This window comes from Amblyomma americanum, chromosome 9 (genome assembly GCF_052857255.1).
Source record: "Amblyomma americanum isolate KBUSLIRL-KWMA chromosome 9, ASM5285725v1, whole genome shotgun sequence".
Classification (NCBI taxonomy): Eukaryota; Metazoa; Arthropoda; class Arachnida; order Ixodida; family Ixodidae; genus Amblyomma; species Amblyomma americanum.
In genome coordinates this window covers 99,193,706-99,218,448 of record NC_135505.1, presented here as the reverse complement: position 1 = coordinate 99,218,448, position 24,743 = coordinate 99,193,706, and the positions used below count along the sequence as shown (strand labels likewise).

The following is a 24,743-nucleotide window of genomic DNA, read 5'->3' as shown; positions in this document are numbered from 1 at the left end:
AGTGACATCTTTGATTTTGGGAATCGTCCTCTCCGCCAAACTACCATCGTGACCCATCACATAATTACAGGCGATGCCAGCCCCATGCACAGAAGGCCGTATCGTGTCTCCCTCCCTGAGTGCCATGTCATCCAGATGGAGGTGGGCAAGATGCTTACGAACAATATTATTGAGCCTTGGATGGATGGAAGGCAGGAGCATCCCCTTTGAAACTTGGCAGTGGTAGCTGCCACCATGCTCAGTTTTTTCCTTTATTTTTTTATCTCTGCTGTATGTTCTTAATAAAATTCTCCATTTTATTTAAAATACGTCTTCCTACAATTTAAAACTTATGTCACCTCTCTGCTTTAGAGCCACCAATCATCCAATCGCTTTTTGCTAATTTCCACCGCAGATTTATTTACATCACTATTGTTATCTCTATACCCTAAGGACTCAGGAAGAGTGACTGTGCCTGCATCGACATCGGGATGGATACCATCACATTTTAGGATGAGGTGTTCTATTGGTTCTACAGATGTACCACACACAGCACTTGTGTCCTCTTGCTCATTCAATTTCTTTTTGTTGCAGCGCTTTCTAAGACACTCCGACCTAGCTTCAAAGAGGAGGGCACTGCCTCTTGAGTTATCATAAAACGTTTCCTTCCTGATCTGCCTTTTCCAGCATCGATATAGTTCTACACTATGCTTCATTTTCGATGAATCTACCCGATTTTTACCTTCGACTTTTTAACCTGCCGTTTAATGCTCTTTCTTTCCCCTTCCTCGTCTCTGGCAAACTTACTGGCCAGCTTTCTAGTTCGCTTCCGCTACTGTGTGTCAACGCTCATTCTGTACAGGTATTTAAATACCTTAGCCGCGCACCTGTTATCGTCCAATTTCCTCAGGCGTTTTTCGTATAGTTCTTTACTCTGAGCTTCCCGTGCTTCGAACGTTGCCAGCCCATATACCCCTGTACTGCCTCGTTGTTTGTGGTTTTCTCGTGGGCACCTAGTGCTAATCTTCCAATAGTTCTCTGATTTACTTCTAATCGCGACACAACTTCAGCCCTTAAGCATAAAATAGCGTTCCCGAAAGTAAGCCCCGGCACCATTATTCCTTTCCAAATACCTCTGAGCACTTCATACCTGTTTTACCCCCACAATGCCTTATGTTTCATTATCCCGGCATCTCTTCACCCTTTTGCTATGAGAGACTGTTCGTGCTTTTCCGTTTACATATGCCCTTTGTTTACCCATACCACGAGATATTTGTATCCGGTCATTCGGGGTATTTCATGGCCTTGTATTGTAAGCTCCTGAACAGTTGTACCGGTGAAAACCATCACACCTGAATTAGTTGCGCTAAAACTGAAACCTAGACTGTCTTTTTCGTCTCCACAGCAATTCACCAATGTTTGAAAATCTTCCTGGCTATCTGCTAACAGTACAATATCGTCCGCATACATTAAACCCGGCAGTCGTTGCTCAACAACCTTTCCTCCTAATGTGTACGACAGATAACCTAGATTGCTTTCTTGTAGCCTTCTTTCCATACTTATCATATAAAGCACGAACAGCAGCGGTGATAGAGGACAACCTTGCCTTAATCCTTTGTGTACCTGGAAAGTTGTACACTTAATTCCTTCCCATGTTATTTCAACTTCATTTTCTCAATATATTTCCTGTAGAAAATTAATTACCTCATGACTGACACCTTCGCCTTTTAATATGTTCCACAGGAGTTCCCTGCTCACGTTGTCGTATGCACCGCTTATGTCCAGGAAGGCTAAATACAGAGGTCTGTATTCCGCCTTAGCTATTTCTATGAACTGGGTAAGCACGAACAGGCAATCATCTAAGCGCCTACCACTTCTGAACCCGTTCTGAAGTTCTCCGAGTATTCTATTACTTTCTACCCATGACTGCATTTTTATTTCACCGCCTGCATCGCCAGCCTGTATGTAACTGATCTTGTCGTAATACGTCGGAAGGATTTTATGTTCGTCTTATAGCCTTTCCTTTTATAAATAAAATTCATTTTACTCTGTTTCTAGCTGTGCGAAATTTACTGATTTGTTGTCTTCCTCCAATACTTTTATCTGCTTTTCCTTGCCTCTTGGGCCAAGTTCATTAATTAGCTTGATTGGAATTTCGTCGATTACTGCGGACGTACATCTTAGAATATTTGCTTCCGCCTTTTCCCACTTAAAATTTGTCAGTTCCACGCTGTTTTTTTTTATTGTGCTGTCCTGTGTTGCTCCCTCATTTGGGGTGATTATTTTATTGTTTTTATAAATGAATGAGCTATAACTGATGAAATGTAGTTCACAGCGTCATCTCCCTCTAAACATTTTCCCTCGGCATCGTGATTCTGTTCCTGCTTTCAGTGATTCGCTTTTCCCAGACTGCTTATATGGTTCCAGAATTTTCTTGGCCCCTCTTTAGTTGCATCGCGAACTTCAGCCAGCCAGCGATCAGAGGACTGCTTTATTTTAGCCTGGACGAGGACCTGCACTTCCTGTTTCTTTTTTCGATAAGATACCCATTTTCGGGCTATTTCCTCTTCCGATAACTGCACCCTCTTTGCTTCTCTGTGTTCCCGTGATGCCAACCGTCGTTGTTCGATGGCCTCCCTAATTTCCTTATTTCACCAACTTCGTGCCTTCCTCTTTCCTCTCCAGCAGTTTACTCCTTTTACTTGTTTTCTTTTTGTACTAATGAGTAGTTCTAACTTATTATAATCCCACTTTTCCATGGGATGTGTCTCCTTTGCTTCCTCTAAGCAGGCCACTATTTGCGTTATTTGTTAGTCATTTAATTTTGCGTACTCTTTTTGACTCCCCTTCAATTCTCTTTTGAGCAGAGCTCCAAACTGTAGACTAATACGCTTATGATCACTGCCGAGGCTGTCCTTCCTCTTTTCGTCTATTTCCATTATTGCGAGCTTGCTATACATCCCCTGCGAGATTAAGCAGTAGTCACTGGTCGTTTGCCCGTTACGAGATTCCCACGTGATTTGTCCCTCACACTTGTTTCTCTATTTACAATAACTAGGTTCTGTCGCTCACAGAAGTCTAGCATCAACTTCCCGTTACAATCTGTGCATCAATCTAGAGCCTCGATGTTGCCATTCATGTGCCCCAACAGAATAATATCGGCGCCTTCTCCAAACTGCTTTATATCGTCATTGAGACACTTAACTAGATCCGTGTTCTCTTGCCTGCATTTGTCCCCTGTCCCTAAATAAACTACACCTAGCCATGTTCTTTTACTGGCAATTGTACCCGATACCTAGTCATGTTCTTTGCAAGTTGACTTTATTCTTTGCTAATTTGTTTCTTGATGTATCAGCATACCTACTCCTCCTCCCTTCCTCTTCATTGTTGTTCTGTTGCTCCCTTCCCAGACGTAGCCATCAATAAATGGTGAGTATTCTAGATCCCTGATATGTTTCTCGCATAGCGCGTATACACCTACTTCTTTTTCCTTCAACTGCTGTTCTATCTCTAACCGCCTCGCTCTCTTTCTACCGCCTTCAATATTTATGTGTCTGATCCTGGTATTAAATTTCTTTTTAGTAGTTTTCTTCCTGGGCCTCCTAGTGGTCATTTTATTGGCGTCAGCCTCCATTGCTACACTTTCTACTTTGCGTCTATCTACCCCTATGCCCTGAGCCGCAGTGGACCCACTAAAAAAGCTACCGCCCGGTTTGCCAGGCGCCACCCGATCTCAGCTCCTAGCCTTCCGTAAAAATGAATGCCATCTCGCGTAAACCCTGCGCCAAAGCCTACTCTATGCAGTTCCCTGTTTATGTCTGCCACTTGAAAGATTTTCTCCTCGCTTAACTTCCTTATCTTCCGATTAACAACCACAACGTCCTTGGCAATTTCTCCGTTCCGTCCTTGCACTTCCGGCACTGTGCACACCACGATCTGGACTTGCTAGCCTATCGCCCTTAAATCGCCAACTCCCTCCGCTAATCTTTCCACTACTTTTGCGGCTTCACGACTCAACACATTATTTAGCCCCGCAGCTATCACTACCAAATTGAGGTCTGCAACATTCTTAGAAAGTTCTTTTTTTGTCTCTCTCAGTACTGCGTCCATTTTCCTGCCTGGGAATGCCCCGACTGCTACCCGCTTATCACCCTTTACACGCTCCACTATAGTTCTTTTGCATCTACTCATATTTGAGTCACCACCGATAAGCACTTGGCTATTCCGTTTCTCCATCCTAACTTCCGGATTATTATGCCGCCTCTTATCTGTGACTGCCACCTCATTCCTGGAAGTTAGCTTGTTCCCCTTCTCTCCATCTCCTCCAGACTTCCTAGCTGCCACGTTTGCGTAGCTGTTCCCGTCTGAACCTGTCTGACCTAATTCCTTATCGCTGTCCATTCCAGCGCAGGCCCCATCCACGTGGCTGGCGCTGGAATGTCCGCCAGTGATGGCTTCGCTTGGCGGTGTCAGCAATTTTTGCCTCCGACACTTGACTAAGCTGATCTTGAAGTTTCTGGTTCTCTGCCCTCACTACCTGCCGCTCTTTTTCTAGGGCATCCATACGTAGCGCTATGCTGGTGTTCGCTTCGTCAGCCCTGTCCAGGCGTGCACCTAATATGCAGCATTTGCACGTAAAATTTGCGCCTTCGGCTTCCTCTACAGATTCGAACCGCGCTTCCTTCAAATTCACCGACGCCTCACACTCCTTGCATTTAACCTTCAGTTGCTTGACCATCTTAGCAACATTCTATTATTACTACCACAAAATGCTGGAAAAGAAAAAAGCACTTGCAACCACGTGCTCAAACAAATAAAATTCTGCTTATGGCAAAAGCCAATCACCTAGAAAGAAATACTAACTACCTGTCTAAACCAGTTAACTCAGAAATGTGCCCTGCAAATCTATAGCTGCCGGCCAGGAATGACCCGACCGTTAGGGCACTGACCTGTTCTTTCGCGAGCACTTCGCCTAACTAGCCTAGATCTAAAAATAACCTATATCTTAGCCATCAAAATATTAAACAAACAACTCATCTATTTGTTGTAGTCACCGCACTCGCAGTCGTCCGTCCGTCAGGTCCCGGTCACCACGTGTAATCCGAAGAGCACCGAAACAAACGTCCGCACCGCACAGCTGTCAACTGTCATCTACTCTTCTAGCAGTCCGTGGGCGTCCCCTGTTCTGTTGGTCAAAAAGAAAGATGGCAGTTGGCGCTTCTTTGTCGACTATCGCCATCTTTATCAAATAACAAAGAAAGACGTCTATCCTCTTCCGAGAATTGATGACGCCCTCGACTGCTCGCATGGTGCAAGCTATTTTTCTTCTATTGATCTCCGTTCAGGCTACTGGCAAATTGCTGTTGACGAACGGGATCGTGAGAAGACAGCCTTTGTCACCCCCGAGGGCCTGTACCAATTCAAAGTCATGCATTTCGGCCTCTGCAACGCTCCTGCCACCTTCGAGTGTATTCTGGACTCTCTCTTGCGTGGATTCAAATGGACGACGTGCTTGTGCTACCTAGATGACGTTGTCGTTTTCTCTCCCAATTTCGAAAGCCACCTACACCGTCTTTCTACTATCCTTTCCGTCTTCCGCCGCGCCGGCCTCCAACTCAACTCCAAGAAGTGCAGCTTCGGCCAGCGCCAAATCAAGGTCCTCGGCCACATGGTCGATGCTTCTGGTGTCAAGCCCGACCCTGGCATAGTTCGTGCCGTCCGCGAGTTCCCCACCCCCCGTTCCTCGAGCGATGTGCGCAGTTTTCTCGGGCTTTGCTCGTATTTCCGCCGCTTTATCCCGAACTTCGCTGATACGGCCCGTCCCCTTACCTCCCTCCTGAAGAAAGATGTGCCTTTCTCCTGGGGCCTTGACTAAGTTACCGCCTTCACCGAACTTGTTGCGGCCCTCACTGCTCCACATGTGCTGGCCATTTCCACCCTTCTGCACATACGGAACTTCGCACCGACGCCAGTGGCCATGATATTGGGGCCATCCTTTGCGCAGCGCCAGCACGACCACTATCGTGTCATTGCTTACGCCAGCCGCCTCCTATCTCCCTATGAACGTAACTTTTCCATCACTGAGCGGGAGTGCCTTGCACTTGTTTGGGCGTTAACAAAATTCCGCCCTTACTTCTTTGGGCGGCCCTTCTGCGTCGTTACGGACCACCATGCCTTGTGTTGGCTCTCCTCTCTTAAAGACCCCACAGGCCGAATGGGACGCTGGGCGTTGCGCTCGCAGGAACACACATTTACTGTTCTTTACAAGTCCGGCCAGTTGCACCAAGACGCTGACTGTGTGTCCCGCCATCCTGTCTATCTTCCTGATACCCACAGCCATGATACCGACTATTGTGTTTTGTCCATCTCAGACTTTCTTCACATCGACGTTGAGCAACGCCGTGATCCATCACTGCGCCCTATAATCGACCGCCTCCGAAGCGGCACTTCCGATCCTGATCTGATACTTTTCGTGCTGGATCACAATATTCTGTACCGTAGCAATATGCACCGCGATGGCGCCGACCTCTTGCTCGTCGTCCCGACACATCTCAGCCCCACAGTCCTTGCCCAGCTTCATTACGCTCCTACTGCCGGGCACCTCGGCGTGTCCCGCATGGACGACAGCGTGCGCCGGCGGTTCTTGTGGCCTGGCCTTTACTGCTCTGTCCGTGGTTACGTTGCTGTCTGCGATCAATGTCAGCGCCGGAAAACACCCCCGCTCCCGCCTAGTGGCCCGTTTCAGCCCATCGACATTCCGCTGAGCCATTTTTCCGTGTTGGTCTCGATCTGCTCGGGCCTTTTCCCACATCAACTTCCGGGAACAAGTGGATTGCCGTTGCGACCGATTACACTACCCGGTACGCTATCACGGGCGCTATCCCGACCTGCTGTACCTCCGATGTCGCCGACTTTCTCCTTCTTGACGTCGTCCTGCTTCGTGGTGCTCCTCGTCATCAGCTTACAGATCGAGGCTCCTGCTTTCTTTCTAAAGTGGTCCACGACCTTCTCCGCTCCTACTCCACCCGTCACAAGTTCACCACGGCCTACCATCCCCAAACAAACGGCTTTACTGAGCGCCTTATCCGCACCCTAACGGACATGCTGTGCATGTATGTCTCCGACCACCATCCTGACTGGGACGTCAGTTTGCCCTTCGTGACGTTCGCCTAGAATTCCTCACGCCATGATACCACCGAATACTCCCCCTTCTACCGGCTTTTTGGCCGCGATCCGTTGCTACCATTTGAAAGCTTACTGCCTTCTGACCCTTCCACTAGCAGTTATGCTTGTGACGTCATCGCCCGTGGTGACGCCGCCCACCAACTAGTAGGGATCGTCTCCGCGCTTCTCAGACTGCTCAAAAACGTCGTTACAACCTTCATCATCGTGATTTCCATTACCCTCCGGCTCCCTGGTACTCCTCTGGCTCCCTGCACGCCATGTGGGACTATGTGAGAAGCTCCTGCCTTGTTACGTCGGTCCTTACCGCGTCTCGGGGCAACTGAGCGATGTGACCTCTGAACTCACGCCGCTGCACCCCCAATCTCCTTCCGTGGCCCCCTCCACACAGCTGGTGCACGTTGCCCGTCTTAAACCCTACCACTCGCACCCACCCCCTAGACCTCCCCGGGTGTGTGCCTTCTCCCGTGGTGCGAAGGGTCCCTGCTGCTGAACTAACCCCTCGTAATTATATATATATATATATATATATATATATATATATATATGAAGCAACAGAAAAACATGAAGCAACAGAAAAACAACCATGCTGCTTCCTCAGTAATTTTCTTTCACCTACTGATTAATCGTATTATTCTCCCACTGATAAAGACAACAAAAATTTAAAAAATAAAGACATTCCTCTATGCACCTAGTCTTCGTGTACTGTTGGCCTCCATCATATATATATATATATATATATATATATATATATATATATATATATATATATATATATATATATATATATATATATGTACTATTGTTTTGAATTCGTCTTTGAGCTTTGTACCCCTCTCCCCCACCTGTAGTTCTACCGCGATGCGATGCAGGTATCCAATAAATAGATAAATATATAAAATTATCTTATTGGTGAGTGTTGCGCTCTTTCATTTCTGCTGAAAGAACAACGGCAAATAACAACATGGAAAACCCAACATCTTGGAATTGTTTTCAACAGGTTGTGGCACGGCGGAGCCGTTGGGACGTGTAATCTTCGGCGAATCAGTAAGCAACAGACGGCAAATGCCATGGATCGTAAGTGTATTGGCCCCGGCCTTTGTCGTTTACTTAGTATACAGCAGGCACATAACTTTCTTACTGTAGTACACATATATTTTGCTTTCCTAACTCTTCATAATTATAGCAATTATTGTGAGGCTTCAAGTAGGGCGTTTCTCACAGCAAATGTGCCAATTTGGGTTGTGAAACGAAACTAAATCCCACCAGCAAAGGCATTAAAACGTCCTATGTTCATATTGTTCTCCATCGCTTGTAAAGGGCGATAGAGTAATAATATGGCCCTCACCTATATCCTTTCCTTCTCCTAGGCGGATAAATTTTCACGTTGTAATCACGTTAGAAGTCGTACCAGGGAGAGGTATTTTAGGGTCAGCTAGTGGCCGACTAACTCTGTACAATGAAACAAGGGCAAAAGAGATTCAAAACACAGGATTGAGAAATCTACTGTTTGTCTTCGAGGCGCGCCTTTATTTGGTATCTACCAATAAATAACATGAAGTACTAAACGTTGTTCTGTTTAGTACTAAAGTACTAAACAAAATCATAAATTTGTTGAAGCATTTCACTTATAGAATTACAGTGTGTCGTTGCAAAAATCCCAAAGGAGAAAACATGCTCGGCGTGATGTTCGCCCGAAGTCAACCAGTAGATAGAAAGGAAAGCTTCGTGTTCTTGAAATTTTGTTGGGCTTTGGGGACTGACACTGATCTTTCACGCCACGACTGGTAGTCTACCCAGGCGTGTAGTCGATATGGCCCCGTTGGGCTCAATTCAAACCTCATCGAGGTATTAGATCATTATTCGATTGCGCTTATGTCGTTGCATATACGTAAAGCAGTTTCCTGCGTAGACCACAGCAATTTTATTGACCGTTACATTAGCATTGTCGAAGGTCAGTATAACAATTAGAGTGTAAACTCTTTCGTATTCAAACTTCTGTGTTTAAAGCCGTATTTAAGGAGCCAGTACTTAGCACTCTCTAATTATTAAATTTGGCGGGAGGAGAAAACTGTCAGCAAGTATTCTTTGGTGTGTTTTATATATTTATTCAGTTTAGCGCGGAGATTACGCACAAAGGCAAAATTATCTGCAGAGCTTTGCAAATAATAGGTTGCTGCTTTACGCTTTGTACCTTCGTTTACCTGTTGGCCTTTCGTAGTACTAGATAACTCAGCGAGTTTCTTTGATGCATAATTGCAAAAAAGGAAAATAAACGGTTTGGCAAAAGTCTATACCCTTGGTAAAATATAGAAATAAGTCCATTTCGATTATTGGCCCTGAGACATGGTGAGATTGCTAGATCAGTGTCGACTGCGATGGGCTCCGTGATGGGACAGCAGTCGCCGGGGGCAATCTTTCACTGTTGCTGACGCATGGTATTTGTTCGGCCCGAAGCCTCATCCACCTACGTAATAGAAGGTCACAAATACTGCTTACAAACTTTGCAAATGACCCTCGGCACCTCTTCCGTGCAACAGCGATCATGTTCGCCGGCCAATTAGCTGTTTTTCTAAATGCTTTACGTGCGAAGCCGTGGAACCTCAGAACAGGTCTCTCGATCACACTGACATTAGCTCAGGGCTATCACAGGTTCAACACCACTATCTACGTGCCTTACTATGTAACTACACCCTGCCCGTCCCATCTTCTTCGAAAGATAAACAGACGGTTCTTACGAAACACCTCATCATCACATGCGACGATGCCAGCCCCACACGCGAACAGCCGTTCCATATTTCACCTAAAGAACGCGAGGCCATCCAAACACAAGTGAAGGAGATGCTTAATGACGGCGTTATTCAACCAGCTCAGAGTCCATGGTCGTCGCCTGTCGTTCTGTTTAAAAAGAAGGATGGAACATTGCGCTTTTGTGTCGACTACCGTAAGTTAAACTCCACAACTAAAGAGGACTACTACCGACTGCCCCGCATAGACGACTCGCTCGAAAGACTTCACCGCGCCAAATATTTTTACTAAATTGATTTAAAGAGCGGTTACTGGCAGATGAGGTTGATGAACGGGATTGAGAAAAAACTGCTTTCATTACTCCCGATCGCCTATAAGAATTTGAGGTGTAGCCCTTCGCTCTCTGTTCAGCGCCGGCGACGTTTCAGCTACTGATGGATACTGTCCTTGCTAGCCTAAAACGGCAAACCTGTTTAGTTTGCCTGGATGACGTGCTCGTGTTCTCTGAAGCCTTTGACGAGCATCTTGAACACCTGCTATCTGTATTAGATGCCCTGCGGCTGGCCAATTTAACGCTGAAGACAGAAAAAGGGCACTTCGGCTACCAACTCAAGTTTCTCGGCCACGTTATGAGCGCTCACGGTTTCCAAGCCGATCTCGACCAAAACAGCCGTTGTAGCCGCATTTCCGGTTCCTAATACAAATAAAGCGCTCATAAGCTTCCTTAGTCAGTACACCTGCTACAGTCGCTTCATCGGTGACTTCTAGATTGCCGAACCCCTGACCCTTTTAGCGCGTGACGATAACCTGTTCGTCTGGACTACCTAGCAACAGGAGGCTTTTACCGAGCTATGCGAATGCCTGCACACGAGCCCTGGTTTTGCTAGTTTTGAAGAGGACGGTGCCACCGAGTTCCGATGCCACCAACACCGGCTTGGGTGCTGTTCTAGTGCAGCACCAAGATGGCGTGGAACGAGTGATTGCTTATGCGAGACACGTTCTTTCTCACGCCGAAGTCAACTACTCTACCTCAGAAAAGGAGTGTTCATGGTTGTTTGGGCCACGATTAAATTTTGACCTTACCTCTATGGCAGCCATTTCAAAGTCGTGACAGAACACCATTCTTTGTGCTGGCTGGCCAATCTACGGGACCCATCAGGCCACCTAGCAAGGTGGAGCCTCCGCCTCCAGGAATTTGATCACACCATTGCGTATAATTCTGGATGCAAGCACGAAGATGCCGGCGCGCTCTCCCGCGCACCGGTTGAGCTAACAGATGATCGCACGGACGACGACAGCCGTTTCCTTGGAGGGGTTAGCGTTTCCGACGTAATGGCGACGCAGACAGCTAACATGAACTTACGATCTGTTTTTGACCATTTGGAGGGCCGCACTGATACCGTACAGCGAGACTTTTCCCGAAACCTTTCCTCCTTCTGCATGCACAAAGGCACCTTGTTCAAGAAAAACTCAATCCATAGTTCCCGCGCCTTCTTCCTTGTGTTCCCGTGAGACCTACGCCGCAATATCCTTTTTGCCTCTCACAACGAGCCCACCTGTTGTCACTTGAAATTTACACCCACCCTCGCTTGAGTGCGCCACGCCAATCATTGCCCAAGACTTGTTTCCACCATCCGCCGCTACGTCCGAGGTTGTCGTGAATGCCCGCACCGCAAGTCACCTCCAATCAAGCCCACATGTTTGCTCCAACCAGTCGCACCACCTCGCACACCCTTTGGCTAAGTCGGCATGAATCTTCTGGGCCCATTCCCGGTATCATCGGCCGGCAATAAGCTGATCATTGTCGTGACAGACTATCTCACACGATATGCGGAAACCAAGGCGGCGCCGCATGCTACATCGTCTGAAATCGCGCAGTTCATCCACCGCATTATTTTAAGACACGGCGCACCGTACTACGTAAACACCTATCGAGGAGCGGCTTTCACCGCGACGTTCAAGCACGAGGTCCTCAAGGTGACTTACACGAGCCATCGCAAGACTACTTCCTACCATCTGCAGTCAAATGAATTGACCGAGCGACTCAACAAAACGATAGCGGATATGCTCACAATGTATGTGAATGTCCAGCATAATACTTGGGACGAGATAAGTGACTTTCGCACTCAATACGGCCGTACAAGGAACAACGCACTTTTCGCCATTTCGCCTCGTTTATGGGCGAGATCTGCACACAAGGCTGGATGGCACATTTCCGTGCAATACCGGTGACCGGCAGCTCACACCACACGCCGAGAAAAACGCGAAGGAAGCCCGCCAAATCACCCGTTTGAACATCAGGCGGTAACAGGGGACAGATGCACGCCGCTACAACCAGCGAGACCAACACGTCGAGTACCAACTTGACGACCAGGTGTGGGTGTGTACCCCTGTGCGACGCCCACGCTTGTCGGAGAAACTCCTATGCCCCTACAGAGTATTGCGTCGCGTCAAGGATGTAGCTTATGAAGTTCTGCCGGACGGTTCTCTGCAGAGTGCGCGCCGTCAACCCGAGCCTGAAGTAGTGCACGTACTTCGCATTAAGCCATATTTCATGCACTAAGTGATAGCACTTCTGCAGTTTGTTTTCTTTTGTCGAATGGAGACCGTTTGCCTCATGTCATTTTGGCCATTCGTTTGTGGTTTTCCCGTTAACTCCTACAGTTATCTCGCAGCGTCCTAATGGTTTTCAGTTTTCTTTAGGAAGAGGGGAGAACGGAGAATAATTCCACAAGGTGGCCCCAGGCAGCGCCAAAAGACAAATACCTGAAGGTTTTGCACGCGCGCCCTGGGGGCTTTTCTGGGAACGTTGCTGGTGGACGGAGTCTCAGTCCTTGGTTTCATGACAATATGAAAAATTCTTTCTCCAAACTCTGGAACATTATACATCGTAACTTTACATCGTAACATCATAAAGTCTCGCACACACATTGGAGTTTTTCGTAACAAATTTTCTTTCATCGCTATAATCATCATTTCACTATCTTAACCGCTGCGCCACTGTGCTAGGAGGGTTGGCTCTATGCCTCTAAAGTACAAAACGGCCTTCTGCATATATGATTGCCATCGTGTCATGTCGATAACGCGGAGCTGAAATTTCTTCTCCAATTGTTCGCTTGGTTACAGGTTGAGCTCGGATCCGTTACGAGAAACGGCTCATTGTTGCTATGCGGCGGAAGCATCATATCAAGCAATGTAATACTGACTGCCGCTCATTGTGTGTCCTATCTGTAAGTACTATAAATGCTTATTTACGCATATGTTCATATTTTTTTCCTCGCAATGACATTTTTTCCACTAAATACATGGCATCTAGCACGCCTACCCAGACTTCATACAAAGTAACGAGCCCAATGTAATGAGAAAACAAGCAAGTAGATGCATAAAACCACGCACAATTAAACTACAAAACCACTATTATTCTGTAATTAAAGAGTAAAAGTAATGAGCGTAAGGCCTAATACTAATGCAGGAGGCAATGCCAAAAATTCTTCATGCATTAGCCGCAAGCTCAAGTGTATACTTTTCATCGGGAGCCCATGTGCACAATTTCTTTACTTTTGCTGTGCTGAGCAGCGATGAAATGCTCGTATACCTAACAGTGACTTTTACTGTGCTTTTTAAAGGCAAAGAAACCATGAATTCCGATCATGAACTACCTGCGGTGTAACAAAAAATGGGAGCTCATCTCACCGGTTAGACTAGGTGTAAGCGATAAATCATTGCTTTTAAGGCTTTGTCATTGATAGGACTACTCATAACTCGCGCCTTGATCATTGAAAGATGAGCACCAAGTAAGAACGACCATTGATTGCAACGCACTGAATTGTCAGAGAAGGCAAGCGCAGCAACGGACGGCTGAAAGTAGAGTGGACGAACGAATTCCAGTGAGATTTTTGCGAGCATCAGATGGCCCCGCCTTGGACAGGACAGGGTTAATTGATATTACATGAAAGAGGCCTCGGTCCTGCAGCGGTCATAGTCGCGGTCATGTTGCGACTGATACTGATGATGACAGATGGTGAGAGCCGCTCGTTTGCGAGCGACTTTTACGTCAGCTGAAAGTCGTCCGTCCTCATCCGCTTTTAGTCGTCGAGCTAGGCAGCATGGATGGTCTCTCGGGCCCCTTTGTTTCTTCACGAGCCTTCACGATCAGCCGCTTTTCTCCGCAAGCAACGCTGTTGAGTTTGTATCTCGCGCCGGTTCTCTACGTGCCCGCACATTCAACCCTTCCGTTTATATCTACGGCGTCATGAGCGCCTGCCAGTTTCTTCTGCTTAACTACCCATAACGCTTGCCTGCCCCTTTGCCAGCCCTAGCGATACGGTTTGGTGCCTTCTCATCTTCCGCCTTCGGCTACAAAACCTCCAATGAAGACGTAGGTCACCCACTCACACCTCTACACAAACTGCTGAAATGCAGAGCTAAAGCGGTTGCCTGGAAACGAGCAATCAGAAGTGCTGAGAGGACTCATCATGACTATTTTTAGCGCGCAGGCTCAAGAGGCTTCATGCCAGGCTTTATAAAATTCGAATAAAGAAGGGTGTCAGGCAAGGACAGCCCATCTCGCCAATGCCATTCACTCCCTATTTACAGGAATTATTCAGAGGCTAGGATTGAGAACAATGGGGGATAAGCAATAATTGAGAATACCTTAGTGATCTGCGATTCTCTAATGACAATTATTGCTAATTAAATAAGGATATGAACTGTAAAGCATTATCTGTGATTTAGAGCAGATCGGTTTGTCGAAAATTCATTATGTAGGCGGCCAAATTATTGTTCAACTGTCGTGGAAGGCAAAAGTAGTTTACAATTCGTAGGGAGGTGCTGGGAATACATTTACTTATGGCAGGTAGCGACCACAAGTTCGGATCACGAGGGATATTCCTAGGCGAATAACAATGGGGTAGAGGGCATACGACAGATTCTCTGAGATAATCTGTGGCAGTTTACCAATATCTTCAAGAGAAAAGTATGCAACAGCTGAATCTTACTGGTACTAACCTATGGGGCATAAACGTGGACACTAACGAAATGGGTTCAATTAAGTTAAGGAGAGTGCAGCGTGCTATTGAAAAGAATATGATAGGTGTAACGTTAAGAGACAGCAAGAGGGCAAAGTGGGTCAGGGAACAAAGGGGGTTTATGACATCACAGACACAATCACGAAGAAATGAGAATTTGGCAGTGCAGGTAATTCGTAGGAAAGACTGCGATGATCTTTGAGGGTAACGGACTATATTCCAAGGAACTGCAAGCTCAGCAAGGGGCGGAAGAAAATTAGGTGGACGGATTAGATTAAGTTTGTGGGCGTAAGGTGCGCGCACCAAGGCCTTGGTTAATTGAAGAGGTGTGGGAGAATCTTCGGCCCTGCAGTGGTTGTAGTCAGGATGATTATGAATATTGTGAGCATAAAGGAGTCGTGGCAGTCGCTGTCATTAATTAGAAATTGACGGCGGTGTTCCGTACGGCATTATTATGGTCTTCAGACACCATAGCTTGTGGAGGAAAGAATGGCCTTCATATCATGCTGGCTTAATTGCTTCCTAAATGCGTGAACGACTAACCACTTAAACGCCCCACAATGAAGGAATGTCTAAACGATGAAATTTGCTATTGATAGTTAACAAAACCTTTTTTAGAGTATAAGAAAATATATGTCACATTTAAATGACTAGGCATGTTTTTTGCATGTTCCATTTTGGAACTTTGGGTGCTCACATATGCGTAATGCTAAAGGCGTCTGAAGCAGCTTTTACAGCCTGTTCAGCGCGGAATCCTTTTTGCTACCTGAAGCCAACTTTACAAGTTGCCTGAGTGTCCTCGTAATTTATCAAGAACAAATAATTGCGAAAGCCACCCTCCTTAAATAATGTTTTCTTTTACTGTGCGACCTGCATAGCATCAAGCGCGGGAGAGTGGGAGAGCGACTGTATTCTGGACACTATGTGTTTGTGCGCGCTTCCCTTAACGCAAAGAAATGAACGGACGTGGCACACCCTATATATGAAGGATGTTTAGCGCCGTCGGTGAACCGAGGGCCGAAATTCCAGTCTCGACAAAGCGCTCCCGCACGGCTCCCTGGTCAACGCATTTCACGCACAGACACGGGCCACTGACCAGCGAAGGATCACGGGCGGTTATTCTGGACGGCCTCAAGGTGAACAGTCTGCCGTCACACTAACGCAGAGCCCGCTGAACAAATTGCGCTTATGTGTTTGCCTCTCTAGTGTGTTAGTGAACTTTGTCACAAGATCTGTGTTGGTATTAGAGCCTCTCGAGATAGTGACTGTGTATGTGTTTTAGACTGTGTAGCCTCTCTGTGTTGTGTCACTTTGCACTTGGTCGCATTTTTTGCAGAACACTGTCCATGTACTCCAATAAATGCTTGGTAAATCCTTGGTATCATATCTTTTCTAAAAAACCCATTTTGTATGTGAACCTTAAACTCCTACTCATTCCTTGGCATGTGACCGGTGAACGCTGGGCACCAAGCGACCAACCGCCTTTGTCACCTCGTAGCCTGTATGTGGCCGAGATGGCCATGCTGAGTAAAGGACATCTCCTAAGGGACCAGAACAGATGCCACAAGGGTGTACAGGAGTGCAGGAAAAAAGTGCGCATAGGTGACATCTGATTTTTGCTTACATACATGCCCGACGCCTGCTTTGTGGCAGGCACCCCACCTGCTCACTGCAAAGTTTGGTTTGGTTTATGGGCGTTTAACATCCCAAAGCGACTCAGGCTATGAGGGACGCCGTAGTGAAGGACTCCGGAAGTTTCGACCACCTGGGGTTCTTTAATGTGCACGGACTACACACAGTACACGGGTGTCTAGAATTTGGCTTCCATCGAAATTCCACCGCCGAGGCCGGGATCGAACCCGCGTCTTTCGGGTCAGCAGCCGAGCGCCATAACCACTGAGTCACCACGGCAGCTGCTCACTATAATATGGGCAACCGCTAGATGCGTAAGAGTGACAGGCCTTTACCTGTGTGAATTCCATCAACCTAAACGCCTTTAGGTAAAGGCCTTTAGGCGAAAAGCAGTTGTGGTAAATGCCTTAAACTCGAATTCATTTAAATCAAACGCCTTCATGGTGAAGGCTCTCCAGGTAAAGGTATTTAGGCCAAAAGCCTTTATAGTACAGGCCGTTACCTCAAATTTGTTTAGCATATAAGGAATTTAAGTATGCACAGCCATACTAAAACATCTCCTATTATTTGATTTTAGTCTGTGTAGAGCCTATTGGTTATGTCACCCAAGCTTCGGAACACAGCTCGAGAGAGAGAGAGAGAAATAACTTTATTGGCCAAGGAATATGGGACACGTAGGTCCCTCTGTCCCCACATGACCCCACTGCACTTTACATTTATGAGTTCATCGAGTTCCATATTCGGTGGCGATCTTCTTCCTTCGCAGGTCCGTAGAGCACAGTAGGATCTCCCATTCGTCCCAAGTGGTCGGGAGCTCCGTGCCCCGCGAAGAAAGGCCCGCAGGGCATTTGATGAGAATAGCCGCATTGCGAATAGGAGGAGATGCATGCATCCGTGTGGGTGCAGGAGAGCAAAATATGGCGAGGGAAGGGTGCGGGTCTGAAAGCAGCGCCATAATATTTGGGGGTTAATGTCAAGGGACTGGTGGGGTGGGAGTATAGCTGGCGCTCGGCGCATTATACCTGGGTCAGCTCGCTAAATTGTAATAATAATAATTGGTTTTGGGGGGAAAGGAAATGGCGCAGTATCTGTCTCATATATCGTTAGACGCCGGAACCGCGCCGCAAGGGAAGAGATAAAGGAGGGAGTGAAAGGAGAAAGGAAGAAAGAGGTGCCGTAGTGGAGGGCTCCGGAATAATTTCGACCACCTGGGGATCTTTAACGTGCACTGACATCGCACAGCACACAGGTGCCTTAGTGTTTTGCCTCCATAAAAACTTAGCCACCGCAGTCGATAAGAACCCGCGAACTCCGGATCAGTAGCCGAGCGCCATAGCCACTGAGCCACCGCGCCGGGTCAATCTCGCTAAAGGGCTGCATGTGCTTCGCAATAGAGCCCGACTCCCATTACGCCACCGCAGCCCGGTTGATAAGACCTCGAGTGTGGTCACTGGTGGCTTCGTTTGCGGCGTTCCCAGAGTGCGCAAGCACAGAGATCAGCTCCACATGGGAGGGCAGATTTATAGGGGTTAGCTGAGGATACAGAAAGGGAGCTCATGGGCTGGTTCTTGTGCAAAATTAAGAGTGCAGCTTATGAGTCGGTAAAGACATACTTTGCATTAGTGTGTATAAGGACAAGTCGGATTACTGCCTGAATGTGAATGTGGTGAGAAGGTGGAGAGTGGCGATTTGCTGAAGTGTGGGGCTAACGGCTACAATTGCCGCGTTTATGCCCCTGCATGTTGCGTCCACCCATACGGCGTCGGCTTCCGAAGCGTAGCATGGGTGGAGAGCTTTGGGGCAGGCTATACGGTGGGCTGAGTGATAGGTGGCTTGGGTGTTTCGAGGGGGCGGTTTTATAGGAGCTATTAGTGCATAAAGCAGGGGACTGGTAGCAGTGTGAAGGTAGATTTGGAGGGCGTCAAGTGTGTGACGTCCTGTGAAAGACTGATGTACTCGACTGTATTGCGATGTCTGTGGGGTGCGGAGTTGATGTCGGGTGTTGTGGAGGCCTAGGTGGTGAAGTTTAGTGATTTAGATGGTAGGAGGAAGGTTAAGGGCCGCATTGTAAGCTTTATGGAGCATAGCATCTACGGTGGCGATTTCTTCGTGTCGGAGGTATAAGACTGTGTAGATGAAACGACTGAGTATGAAGGCATGAATGAGACGGTACAAATCGTGCTTTTTCATGCCATAGTGTTAGCCGGAAACTCTCTCTTCTCTTTTTAGCATGAGAAGCAGCTCACACTTTTCCAGAGAGAACAGGAGAGACATTTGTGTGCGCTGTGTGCGTGCTGTTGTGTGATGTTTGCGGCGGTTTCCTCTAAGGCGCCATCACTGCTGTTAATGGTCTACAATCACGCCGCCTGCACAGAGGTTGTGTCGAAGGTGAGGTTATTGTTAAAAGAGCGGTCTATGGGAATGAGCGCGAAATTGGGGAGCAAAGGGGATAGTATAGAACCTTGCGGAGTGCCCACTCCCCTAAGGGTTTACGGAAGGCGCGTGGGAGCCCATGTGAACCTTAGCCGTGCGTCTCGAGAAGAAGCCTTCTATGTAAGCGCACATGAAAACGCCTACATTGAGGGAGGAGAGAGCCACCATGATCGCTGGTTGTTCTACGCGATCAAAGTCTGCGGATAAGTTCTGGGTCATTTCGATTACAACCTTTCATGAACTCCAAGAGTGCGCCTTGGAAATGATCTACCTTACCAAACATTTTTCTATGAACTTTAAGCAAAAGCTGCATGCAGGATTATTGTACAGGATGGCGACACTTGACGTTTATGTATGTAAAGGAGCGTCCTGTATTAGACAGGATAACCCTGTATCATGCAGGAAAATTTATGCATTCTACAGAATAGCCACATTTTATACAGAACAGGCGTGTGTCATTCAGAACGTGGGAAAAATTAAATTATCGTTAAATATAACGCATTTCTATTAAACCTGCACAAGGCCTGGGGCCTTTATCCAGCAGGTGTCGCTGGTATACATGATAAATGCTGCAATACACAGACCCTCAGAAGCTGGTAATTTCCGAGTATCTGTCTATGTCACCAATGTCACCAGAAATGTCATCAATGCCCAGTTGATTTCTGCGCTCATGACACCCTTGGAGCGCATAGGGGTGGTGATTTCGGTCTCTCAGGAGATACCCTCGAGTCAGCGTGGCAAGCACAGCCAGAAACAAGCTACCAATTGACAAAGAGAGGAGTAATTTGATGCCTAGCTTTCGTGGTTCGCAAGCCAGAGAATGGGTCAGAGTCGAGGGTACAGAAGGGAAAAGAAGTTTTATATGGCAAAAAACGATACAGAGGAATTTCTAAACACTCGTAAGAACACATAGAAGTTGATATACAAAGCATTGGAACACATGCAAAGAAGAGCTTCAGAAAAGCTAAAATACAACGAAAGATCTGGCTACAAAGTGCAAAACACTCAAGAGAAGCAAAGGAAACAGGACGTAATTTCTTTATCTGTCACTGCGACAATCCTACAGACAGTGGATCACGATGGCCCGTCCCGAAGAATGACACACGCTCCCTCACAACTCTGTTGCTGAGCGACAGTGGTTCTCCAGCAGTTGCACTGTCGTGGCTTGCTTTGCAGTGTGTGAGGCTCCAGTTTCCGCTTCCCCTTGTACGGATCGCTGCTCAGAGCCGGGGGTTGTGGTGTGGGGACGAGAAAGAGTCGACTAAGTCATAGAGTGCATAAAGTGAGCCGCAATCGCAGAAGCTATGCCGTAAGCTAATTCATGGCTGTAAGGTAAACAAGACGTGTAAAAGCTTGTCCAAATGAATTCTTGAAAGTGGGAAAGGCAGCCACGCACGCACTTACGAACCGGCGATGAGGAAGGTCTCTGGTGAGGTCATGTGGCAGAGCTTCAATGACCTGAAGTTTACTGCGCAGGCAATGAAGAAGGTTGACGAGCTTGGAGGTTGATGGAGTGCAGCAGGGAAGCAGTCCTCCATCGTAGGAAAAAACCCCATCGGCTGCTGAGCATTTAAGACTGCTGCCATGGAAAGCTGCGGCGCGGCTGCTTGGAGGTGGGGAGACAGCTGGCAGCTGTCTCCCAGCTTTTTCTGGGGGGGGGAGAGGACGAGGCCGCCTGGGTGGCCGAATGGCTGTAGAAATTTGGTTGCGGTTAGGACGAGGCCGCCAGAGCGACCGATGGGCGACGAAGCTTCCCAGTTGTAGTGGGACAGATGCCGCGCGGCAAGAGGCGCGCGTGGCTTTGCATGTATTCCTTGGAGCTGGGAGCACGAGCGTAGGAACGGAGAAGGGCGCCAGCTGGCACAGGTGGCCCACGGGGGAAGCACCGGCAAAGAACCCCACTCCTCAGACGTAGTCCAGGACAGGCATGAAAGTATGCACGAGCATGATGAGGGACATTGCGCGAGCGGAGCGCCCGAGGGCATCGGATCGACGCGCGGGCGCGTCTGCACTCCCAGGAACCTGGCGAGCGACTGAGCGCTCCAGATAGAGCCGGTTAATCCGGGAGAGCGAGCAACAAATGTACGTTCTGTTCAAAAGCAAGGGCGATACTACCTCGTGACAAGTCCGTCCTTTTAGCAGCGACATCGAGCAGAGTCCCCACCTTGCGACGCAGCGGTCAGCCATGGATAATCGGATTTGAGCGCCGAACCGGACTGATGTGCTTGATTGGAGCTGCGAATGAGACACCAGTTAGAGCTTAATACCTTACCGGTATAACCGATTTGGGCTCCGAACCGCACATGGTACCTCAGGTTCGAGCTCTATACTGGACTGGCCTGCCTGGTGCGAGCTCTGCACCGGACCGGCATAAGCCTGCTTCAAACAGGACTGGTGTCAGCGGTATCAGAGTGGCCTCGAATCTGTATGAAACCTATATGTTCTCGTAAAAACCGGTTTGCAACAATACGGGAATTTTGAACCGGAAACCCATAAATAGGACATGCGGCTCCAACATAAATAATTAAACCTTAGCCATTTAACATCTGTAAGACCAGAAGGTGCTAAAAAAAATACACAAGCACAGAAATAGAATATGTGTTAACAATGCTATTGCATTCGAAGCTGTTGACGAATATGAATGTGCGTCACTTCTGGTGTAGCGACGTCACTTCTCTATATCCAATGCTAATTTTATTTAGTAGTGATGTAACTTCCTGCCAACCCATAAGCGAAATATGTGACCGACGACACACAATTTTCTTCCGAGACTTGTAATGCAGTCACCTTAAAAAGGAAGTTCTGTGCTTTTCAGTTTAAGTTTATATATTTGCTCTTTTTGTTCGCTCATTTTAGAGCGCATGCACCATCTCAATAGTGAATTCTTGAATTTTGGCCGTCAATCCTGGTTAAGAGTCGAATAAATCTATGTAGACTGCCTTCGCTTATATACTTGAGCATGTAGCACTGCCAATTTTGGTTAATACTGTGGCATAATTGTGTAGATTTAGTGCACAGCAGAGCGGCACTCACCTAAGGGGCAGAAACGTGGAGGCTAAAAAAATGGTTCAACTCAGGTTACAGAGAGGGCAGCGTGCAATGGAAAGGAAAATTACACGTGTGATGTTAAGAGACCGGAACCGAGCTTTTGGTAACCACTGAGCCACTGCGGCGGCTTGTGTAAGTTAATAAAAGATTTTCAATAACGGAAATGGCAGAATGGTTTGGTTTATGGGGATTTAATGTCCCAAAGCGACTCAGGCTATGAGGGACGCCGTATTGAAGTGCTCTGGAAATTTCGACTACCTGGGGTTCTTTAACGTGACTAACATCACACAGTTCACGAGCCACTAGAATTTCGCCTCCATAGAAATTCGACCGTTGCGGCCTGGATCGAACCCGCGTCTTTCGGGCTAGCAGCTAAGAGCCATAAATATCAGTGTTTCCTCTGTAGGCAGCTCAACTGCATCGAGAGGGACCGGAAATAGAAGGCAGTGGATGAAGGCCAAAGGAAAGGGTTCAACTCAAGTTAAGGACAACGCAGTGAGCTATGGAAAGAAAATTGGCGGAGTGTGTGAGGGAATAAACGCGTGTTAATGACATCCTAGTCGAAATCAAGAGGAAGAAATAGGCTTGTGCAGGGCATATATAGCCATGACAATATAAACGGTGGCCCTTAAGTGCAACGGGGTCGATTCCTAAACAAGGCAAGCGTAGCAGGGTGGGGGGGGGGGGGGGGGGGGCAGAAAGTTAGGCGGGCGGATAAGATCAAGGAGTTTGTGGGGGCACGCTGACTTTAATTTAACAACTCCGGCACCGCTCTCCTTCCGTCTTTATCTCCCACATTCCCATCCCCACGCACAGCAGCATACCAGCGATTTTTACACGTCGGCTAAATTTTCTGGTTTCCCGAAAAATTAAAGGGTTTATCTCTCTCTCTCTCTCTTACTCTCTCTCTCACGCTTACTTTTATATTTTTTTTCTTCAGTATGTACAATAATTATTTATATTCAAATAGAAAAACGCTCTTTTTTTCCCGACATCTTGAGGCGCATATGCCCTAATATGAACGCGAACAAGTTTTTGTATAGAAATCCTACTCCTTTGTAGTTTATTCGAATAAATTTTCCGGTTTATTATTGACTTCTTTCCACGGGCCGTCTCATTTCATACGAGCTGCTTCATTAACATTGCTATGGGCTGTAAAATGCTTTCTAAAAATCATCTGAAACATATCTTCCTTGAAGCTTTTGTATGTCCCTTTTTCCCGCTAATTACCTAATCCCAAAACAGCGTCTCATGATTTCTTCCGTGACTTTTTTCTTCTTAAGCCTACTAACATGCTGTGTTAAAGGGAACACTGCGTTTTTGTTGTGCACAAATGTATTCTTCTGCCAATGTATTTCGTTCACTTGAATCTTCTACATTCTTTTGATTTGATATAATTTGCTACGCACTCATGCGGAATCAAGTTAAGTAGGTCAACGGACATATCTCCTCGAAAAACGAGAATTATTGAAATTTCAGTATCTCCAGCGTCGGAAACATATTATTATGCATATATGTACGCCTATACAGCCGCTGCTTTGCTTTTTCTGCTTAGCCCTCTCCACAACAATTGTGCCCATCGGCGGCTGTAGCATTAGCATATAAATACAAAATTATGAATGCGTGCAGAGATAGGAAGCGTGCCTTCAAATTTCTAATCCTGACTGCCTCCCGATAGAAGAGGTCCCATATTTGCATCTTGTTTGTACGAACAGCGTGCCAGAGAACCGGAAGGCTGTTAAATTTTTTACCTTTAGTTTCGCAAGATACAATTTATCTAGACAGCATTCTAATTATTACCTAAAAGTGACAAGCAGATTAGCAGCGCTATCACATGTCATCGTTATCATCATAAGCTTTCCCTTGCCGCTCCCAGAGCAAGCTCTTCGAGGAATCATTTTTCCTACCATGAACGGTAACGTGAAGAGCAGCGCCCTAAGTATTTTTTGTATTTGGCAAAAACATCCCAAATTTCTTTTCTTCGGATTTACATTCCCCAAGCTGAAGACTAAACTAAGCTCAGAATACTCGACTCAAACTTGTTTATAAGCAAATACTTTTTTTTCAAAATCGAAGCACTGCTTACTAATGTCAACAGTTTCAACGTTACGCCGGACACTGTATGCCATTACGGTATACCTTGACCACGAAAGACTGAATTTTGGGACATAGTGTGAAAATCTTGGTAATGAGACCGTCTGTGATAACCAGAAAACCAGAGCGTCTGCAGGCAACCCGTAGTACAGAACTGTCTGCATTAGCTAAGCAGAATGAGAAGTTCAGCTTCATATTCAAACAATGCATACCATAATGTAGACTCTATTTTTAAAGTAGTAATTGGTAAAACACTCCTGTGCTGCCCCTTTTCAAGGAAAGTAACGAATAGGCAAGCAGCTAAAATTGACCCGCCAACTTTGGCTTGTGTTGCGCTTTGAGCCAACTTGTATGTTTGTACGTTACACGATACAGAATACAGAGCATAAATAAAGTTTTAATGGCGCGTTCACAGACGTCATAGTGCGCAGAAGAGCCAAAAATTCTGACAGGATGCCTGAAGTTGTAAATGTCACAATTTTGTTATTCTCCAAATAAATAATACTCAGGCAAACAAGGATGTGTCTGTAAGGCACAACTAAGAGAACATTTGCTATGCAGCTACTGGCCAATCACAATAGGCAAAAAAAAAATATTGAT

The 24,743-nt window shown here is 46.8% G+C and overlaps 1 protein-coding gene across 1 annotated transcript in view; it reads left to right on the top strand.

The window, feature by feature from the left end:
* The window catches only part of LOC144105217 (venom peptide isomerase heavy chain-like), a 55,775-nt gene that overhangs the window by 11,798 nt on the left and 19,234 nt on the right, over nt 1–24,743 (top strand). Inside the window, exons 4-5 of the mRNA XM_077638362.1 lie at nt 8,162–8,238; nt 13,036–13,139. Coding sequence (XP_077494488.1) covers nt 8,162–8,238; nt 13,036–13,139 — 181 coding nt within the window. The remainder of the gene's footprint in view (nt 1–8,161; nt 8,239–13,035; nt 13,140–24,743) is intronic.